This window comes from Mandrillus leucophaeus, unplaced genomic scaffold, assembly GCF_000951045.1.
Source record: "Mandrillus leucophaeus isolate KB7577 unplaced genomic scaffold, Mleu.le_1.0 Scaffold301, whole genome shotgun sequence".
In the NCBI taxonomy this organism is placed as follows: domain Eukaryota; kingdom Metazoa; phylum Chordata; class Mammalia; order Primates; family Cercopithecidae; genus Mandrillus; species Mandrillus leucophaeus.
The window spans coordinates 2,689,197-2,697,487 of NW_012103155.1; the positions used below are offsets into that span (position 1 = coordinate 2,689,197).

Consider the following 8,291-nt stretch of genomic DNA (forward strand, 5'->3'; position numbering starts at 1 on the left):
TCCTGAGTTCTAGTTTGATTGCACTGTGGTCTGAGAGACAGTCTGTTATAATCTCTGTTCTTTTACATTTGCTGAAGAGGGCTTTACTGCCAACTATGTGGTCAATTTTGGAATAAGTGCAATATGGTGCTGAGAAGAATGTATATTCTGTTGATTTGTCTATCTGTTGATAGACATCTATTAGGTCCACTTGGTACAGAGCTGACTTCAATTCCTGGATATCCTTGTTAACTTTCTGTCTCGTTGATCTGTCTAATGTTGACAGTGGGGTGTTATAGTCTCTCATTATTATTGTGTGGGAGTCTAAATCTCTTTGGAGGTCTCTAAGGACTTGCTTTATGAATCTGGGTGATCCTGTATTAGGTGCATATATATTTAGAATAGTTAGCTCTTCTTGTTGAATTGATCCCTTTACCATTATGTAATGGCCTTCTATGTCTCTTTTGATCTTTGTTGGTTTAAAGTCTGTTTTATCAGAGACTAGGATTGCAACCCCTGCTTTTTGTTTTCCATTTGCTTGGCAGATCTTCCTCTATCCCTTTATTTTGAGCCTATGTGTGTCTCGGCACATGAGATGGGTCTCCTGAATACAGCACACTGATGGATCTTGACTCTATCCAATTTGCCAGTCTGAGTCTTTTAATTGGAGTATTTAGCCCATTTACATTTAAGGTTAATATTGTTATGTTTGAATTTGATCCTGTCATTATGATGTTAGCTCATTATTTTGCTTGTTACTTGATGCAGTTTCTTCCTAGAATTGATGGTCTTTACAATTTGACATGTTTTTGCAGTGGCTGGTACCAGTTGTTCCTTTCCATGTTTACTGCTTCCTTCAGGAGCTCTTGTAAGGCAGGCCTGGTGGTGACAAAATCTCTCAGCATTTGTTTGTCTGTACAGGATTTTATTTCTTCTTCTTTTATGAAGCTTAGTTTGGCTGGATATGAAATTCTGAGTTGAAAATTATTTTAAGAATGTTGAATATTGGCCCCCACTCTCTTCTGGTTTGTAGAGTTTCTGCCTAGAGATTTGCTGTTAGTCTGATATGCTTCCCTTTGTGGGTAACCCGACCTTTCTCTCTGGCTCCTCTTAACATTTTTTTTCTTCTTTTCAACTTGGGTGAATCTGACAATTATGCGTCTTAGAGTTGCTCTTCTCAAGGAGTATCTTTGTGGTGTCTTCTGTATTTCCTGAACTTGAATGTTGGCCTGCCTTGCTAGGTTAGGGAAGTTCTCCTGGATAATATTCTGAAGAGTGCTTTCCAACTTAGTTCCATTCTCCCCATCACTTTCAGGTACACCAATCAGACGTAGATTTGGTCTTTTCACATAGTCCCCTATTTCTTGGAGGATTTGTTCATTTCTTTTTACTCTTTTTCCACTAAACTTCTCTTCTCACTTGATTTCATTCATTTGATCTTCAATCACTGATACCCTTTCTTCCACTTGATCAAATCGGCTACTGAAGCTTGTGCATGCATCGCATAGTTCTCGTGGCATGGTTTTCAGCTCCATCAGGTCATTTAAGGTCTTCTCTACACCATTTATTCTAGTTAGCCATTTGTCTAATCTTTTTTTCAAGGTTTTTAGCTTATTTGTGATGGGTTCGAACATCTTCCTTTAGCTAGGAAAAGTTTGTTATTACTAATCATCTGAAGCCTTCTTCTCTCAACTCGTCAAAGTCATTCTCCATCCAGCTTTCTTCCATTGCTGGCAAGGAGCTGCATTCCTTTGGAGGAGAAGAGGCACTCTGATTTTTAGTATTTTCAGCTTTTCTGCCCTGGTTTCTCCCCATCTTTGTGGTTTTATCTACTTTTGGTCTTTGATGATGGTGTTTTGGTGTGGATGTCCTTTCTGTTTGTTAGTTTTCTTTCTAACAGCCAGGACCCTCAGCTGCAGGTCTGTTTGAGTTTTCTGGAGGTCCACTCCAGACCATGTTTGCATGGGTATCACCAGCAGAGGCTGCAGAACAGCAAATATTGCAGAATAGCAAATGTTGCTGCCTGATCCTTCCTCTGGAAGCTTTGTCTCAGAGGGGCACCCAGTTGTATGAGGTGTCTCCCAGTTAGGCTACTCGGGGGTCAGGGACCCACTTAAGGAGACAGTCTGTCTGTTCTCAAATCTCAAACTCCATGCTAGGAGAACCCCTACTCTCTTCAAAGCTCTCAGACAAGGACATTTAAGTCTGCAGAAGTTTCTGCTGCCTTTTGTTCAGCTATGCCCTGCCCCCAGAGTTGGAGTCTACAGAGGCAGGCAGGCCTCCTTGAGCTGTGGTGGGCTCCACCCAGTTCAAGCCTCCCAGCTGCTTTGTTTACCTACTCAAGCCTCAGCAATGGTGGACGCCCCTCCCTCTGCCTCACTGCTGCTTTGCAGTTCGATCTCAGACTGCTGTGCTAGCAGTGAGCAATGCTCCGTGGGTGTGAGACCCTCGGAGCCAGGAGTGAGATATAATCTCCTGGGGTGCTGTTTGCTAAGACCATTGGAAAAGCACAGTATTAGGGTGGGAGTGTCCCCATTTTCCAGGTACCATCTGTCATGGCTTCCCTTGGCTAGGAAAGGGAATTCCCCTACCCCTTGTGCTTCCCGGGTGAAGGGATGCCCACCCTGCTCCATGGGTTGCACCCACTGCCCTACAAGCCCCAGTGAGATGAACCTGGTACCTCAGTTGGAAATGCAGAAATCACCCATCTTCTGCATCACTCGGGCTGGGAGCTGCAGACTGGAGCTGTTCCTATTCGGCCATCTTGGAACCTCCCTCCTGAAATTGTTACATTTTAAAAATCAGGTATTACTATTCCTTTGGGGAAAAATGTAACTCCCAAAATGCTGAGAACCTTCACACCATCATAAGACCAATTCCTAAGAGCTGAGTCGTGGCTGTTACCTCTACTGTTGGCTAAATACCTAGCCAATTGCATTTGTTTTATTCACTATGGCCCCTAGTATTAACTATATACAGAAAGTATATAGTTCCTATTAAACTTTGCCAGAAGCATAAATCCAAATGACATCTATTTTGGGAAATAGTCACCAAGAACAAGTCTCTGTAATGAGCTTTATTCCTTAAGCAAAAGAGATTTCATTCTGCCTTCTACAAAATCAATTGGTTTTCTCCCATAATTTTCAAAACTCATGACAGATCAGAGGTCCTGTACACTTCTGGATTTCAATTTTAACCCTGGACCAGTCTAGGTTTTCTAGACTTTAAAGAGTCACAGAACACAGAGTTTTAAAGATTCATCACAGCTACACAGGTTATATGCAGGATTTGCCACATCACATTATCATGTGAATTCTTAAAGCTTAACAATAATTGTTGCATAAGTTTATAATCCTAAGAAGTTCCTGCTGCGTGGAAATGAGTGTCATAGATATGATTCTCAGGCAAAAGGATTAATAAAATCCAATCTGCAGGTACTTGAAACAACAAAAGTTTTTAAGTCATATACCAGATTCACTTCATTTACTAAGGTTATCTTGTTATTGGACTGGCAACTGGAACAAGTATCTATAAAATATTCATTTTATCTGCATTCTGTCTGTTCCACAAAAAAAGTCTTGATGCAGTTTTTTAAATGGAGCAATTACAACCTAAAGCCTATTTTTTTAAACTTAAATTTATATACATTTTTTTGCTAGTTATTTATTCTAGTGACAAATTTAGTGTTTAGTGTTTCCCCTGCCATTTTTTTTTCACACAATCTTAAGCATCTCAAATGTTGGGGACAATTTAATACACCACAGTGCATTAAGATATCCTTGTAGTTAGAACAGAAAACCAAACACCACATGTTCTCACTCATAGGTGGGAATCGAACAATGAGATCACTTGGACTTGTGAAGGGGAGCATCACACACTGGGGTCTATTATGGGGAGGGGGGAGGCGAGAGGGATGGCATTGGGAGTTATACCTGATGTAAATAATGAGTTGATGGGTGCTGACGAGTTGATGCGTGCAACACACCAATATGGCACAAGTATACATATGTAACAAACCTGCACATTGGGCACATGTACCCTAGAATTTAAAGTATAATAATAATAAAATTTAAAAATAAAAATAAAAAATAAAATAAACCTAAAAGATATCCTTGTAGATTAATTCAGTTAAGTGCAACAAACATTTGCTAAATGCGTACAGTGGGGTAGGCACCACACTCACATTAGATATACCAATGTGAGTCTCCGTCCTTTAGAAGCTGAGAGACTAATGGAAAAACAGAATGTCATTGCAGTGAACAAGTTCTACAGTAGTGGAGGCAATAGCTCTACTTGTCCCAGAGATTGAGACAGATATCAAAGGCTTCTGGAGATGAAATCACCTGGGATTAGCCTTAAAAGACAGATGAGGCCGGGTGTGGTGGCTCATGCCTGTAATCCCAGCACTTTGGGAGGCCGAGGCGGGCAGATCACAAGGTCAGGAGATTGAGACCATCCTGGCTAACACAGTGAAACCCCGTCTCTACTAAAAATACAAAAAATTAGCCTGGCGTGATGGTGGATGCCTGTAGTCCCAGCTACTCTGGAGGCAGAGGCAGGAGAATGGCGTGAACCCCAGAGGCGGAACTTGCAGTGAGCCGAGGTCACGCCACTGCACTCCAGCCTGGGAGACAGAGCGGAACTCCGTCTCAAAAAAAACAAAAAACAAAAAAACCAAAAAAAAAACAGACAGATGAATATTACCTAGGGCAGGGTTTTAGCAGAAGGACAGCCTGAGCGAGTACAGGCATGGAAGACAGAATATGTTTACTTAAAGAATTGTATGCATTTCCACATTAGCAGTATTGCTGCTTTGATTCTCTGTTCATGTTTCAAATATGTGTAATGACAGTGGAAAGTCTGAAGAACCAAACTTTAGGCTCACTTTATTTCCCCACATTTGTGCAAGTGAAGTTATTAAATGTCTTAGTATGTTAGTGAAATAGGTTATGAAATCTGCCTGCACCTCACAGCAAACATAGGAAAACACATTATTAAAGATTATTTAAAATGCTTTAGTCCTACTTTTATAGAATACGGCTCTAAATTAGTTTATAAGCCAAAGGCATAAGAGGTTAAAATGACAGTGCCATCTCAACAAGAACTAATGATGTTAAGGAGTAATTAAAGTATAAATTGTTTTAACCTTCTAAAAGTGCATGTGATCTGTGATTGGCGAAAAATGAGAATAAGCGAATCTGGGTCAGCTGCCGACTGTGGCATCCACATGTGACCCACCAGCCTATTTCTCACAGGAGGATGTTTGAGATGCACAGTTCCCATGGTGCCCAAATAGAAGAAGACTGGAAAAGCTCTGCTTCTGTAAGAGCAAGGGCTCCCCTCTCCCTTTCATGCACTTTCTAGGAACAACATAAATTCAACTTTCCAACCAGGAAAAGTGGAGCATCGGGTTTACTGGAGAAAACTAGCCCAGTGCCCTTCTTTCATACCCTAAAACCAGAGAGTAACTTGACGATAAACCTTTGTGCAGACTTCTCCTTGGGGCGGGGGGAAAAGTCATTATTAAAAAAGACATGACAGACTTAGAAACATACCTTAAATTTTAACATGCATATGTGATTCAACTTATCATTTACTGGCTTCACATTACATCTTACCTCTATACAAGTTTGGCTATTAGTTTCTTATCTCTGTAGAAACTAGGAGCAGAGCAATTATATTTATTCTTTACCTAAGTCTTTTAGAATAGATATTCTAAGAAATTCTGTATTTTTCTTTACACGAAACTTCAATAGAGCTAATATTAAGGAAAGTCCTTTCGTTTCCTACTAATTACACTCAAAGACAACTCCGCAAGAATGTAGAATCCTAAAATTTATACTGTGCATTAATTTCCTATTGTGCTTAAACATAACTATGTCTCATATTTCGGTCTTGTATTTTTTTTTACTATAATCCTTCTAGAGGAAACTGATCAATCGAATCTGTTCACCAAACCAAATGAGGAAGGAACATAAAGAAGACATAAGACTTCAGTCAAGTGAAAAATTAACATGTGGATTGGACACTCCAATAAATTATATACCTGCCTAAGTTGTACAATTTCAGAATGCAATTTTCATTTTAATGAGTTCCAATGACTCAATGATGGGGAAAAAATCTCTGCTCATTAATATTTCAAGGTAAAGAACAAATGTTTCTTGGAATGCTTGCTTTTGTGTGTTAGTATAATTTTTAGAATTGATTGAGAATTCTGTTCCAAAACTTTAGTTGAATTCATCTACATTTGTTTAATACTAACTTAATCTATTCTATTGTATTATAATGATGGTTCTGTCAAATGAAAGGGTGAAATACCTAGATGAAGTTTAGGTTTTCTTCCTATTGTAAACTTTTGAATCTGGTTTCATTGTTTTAAATAAATTAAGGGGACACTAAAGTCCTATCATTCATTTGCTTCATTGCTGAACAGGTAAGATATAATATTACATGAATGATTACTATATTTTGTTCACACTAATAAAGCTTGTGCTCAGAAATGCCATACACACACACATACACACACGCACACAAACACACACATTATCATTTAATGCATAAATCAATGCAAAAGGTTTTCCCATTAATATGAAATGTTTCATATATATAAATGCCATATTTAAAATAATTTGTCTAATAGTAGAACTTTATCAGAGCACTCACTGAAGCTTGCATTCCACTGAAAGAGTTATTTGTGTAAGTAGAGTATCCTGAGAAGGAAAAGAACTTACGACCTTTCTTTATAACAGAAACTCAACTCTAAATTCAATAAGATGTGCAAACTGGACATGCAGGTGAATATTTTCATAGGTTACTATATGTTCTCAATTAAATTCTTTAATCTGTCCAGTCCCACTTTCTCTTATTAATAAAACTTTGGAAATTTCTTTAAACCATTTACAGGAAATTTCTAGATATAGAGACTAAGGACTGTGACTATACAGCTGTCACTCTTAAGTTTAGTGAAACTTAAACAGCAAAAACAAAAAACAAAAAAGACCTTCCTGTGATACTTTATTTCCAAACTAATAAAAATCTATATGACTTTTTATTGTTGTGTGATAACAAAGTAAGTTTTTTGTATTTTGTATACTTTCAGGCCTGACAACTGAAATTTACCTTTTAATAAATTTAAAAATCTAAATTTTAACCTACTTGTATGCTCAGAGAGTGTTTTTGTATTAAAGTGACTACTTAAAATAAAGAACAAGACTAAGAAGGGAACATTTCTGTTGATACATGTGTTCTAAAAGTAATTTTAAGAGCATTATTAGGTTAATTTAATCCAATTAATGACCCAAATGCCAAGGTAATTTTAAATTTACATTTTTAATAAAAGCAACATGTTGAAACAAGAGAGGGTGAGATTAACCTTTTCGCTCAAGTAATTTACAAGTCAAAGACAAGAAGAGATCAGAGTGAATGTGCCATCTTAACCAGAGCTACAGAATTTAGTGAATAATTAAAGTACAAATTGCTTTAACCTCCTTGAACTTTTCCAAGCAATTTCTCTGTACTTCTATATATGAATGTCTTCGTTAATTTTCTGCTACTATAACAGAATACCACAGACTGGGTAATTTAGAAGAAAAGAAATTTATTTTCTTCCTAGTTCTGGAGGCTGGGAAGGCCAAGGGCATGGCATTGACATCTGCCTTGTATCTGATGAGGACCTTCTTACTGCATGATAACAAAGCAGAAAGGCAAGCAAAAGCGTAAGATGAAGAGAGAGGAAACAAAACCAAACACATCCTTTCATCAGAAGCCCATTCCCTCTATAAGGCATTATTCCATTTATGAGAATGGAGCCCTCATGACCTAATCATGACCTTAAAGGCCCCTCCCAACACTGTTACAATGGCAATTAAATCTCAACAACGTTTCCAGAGGTGACATTTGAATCATAGCAATGAATTTTTCATAGTTATATTTGGTATTCGTGAGGGAAGAAATGACCATTTCCCTTGTATTTTTATAATTAAATCAGCAAAATATGGTAGTAAAGAAATCTTTCCTGTGAAGATACCATGACCCCATGGATGGCTCATGTTGGATTTCTTGAAATTGGGGCTGGGATGGGAAGGTGTGATAATGCTGATTATGGAATTTAACTCTCCAGCCCTGGGTGTTCGCTTGTGTAGTTGTGAGCAAAAGGTCTAAATGAGGGACAAAATGAATGGAGAAGGCTGAGAGTCATTGTGCAGAAAGAATGACCTTTTCTTGCAATAGAAATTTAATTCTGAAAACAACTCTGAATGGAGAGCCCAAGAACAGCATAGGCAAAGGGGTATTTTGGTGATATTGATATACAG

General features: G+C 38.2%; 1 protein-coding gene across 3 annotated transcripts in view; it reads left to right on the forward strand.

The window, feature by feature from the left end:
- GYPA (glycophorin A (MNS blood group)) overlaps positions 1 to 8,015 on the forward strand; it is a 40,139-nt gene extending 32,124 nt beyond the window's left edge. For 2 of the 3 annotated variants that reach the window (XM_011987153.1, XM_011987152.1), the window contains one exon: positions 5,905 to 7,133. In XM_011987153.1, the coding sequence (XP_011842543.1) occupies positions 5,905 to 5,957 (53 nt within the window). In that variant the 3' untranslated portion in view covers positions 5,958 to 7,133. Of the gene's footprint in view, positions 1 to 5,904 lie in introns of all 3 variants that reach the window. The other variant, XM_011987151.1, reaches the window with a different exon arrangement.
- Positions 8,016 to 8,291: the final 276 nt, after the last annotated feature.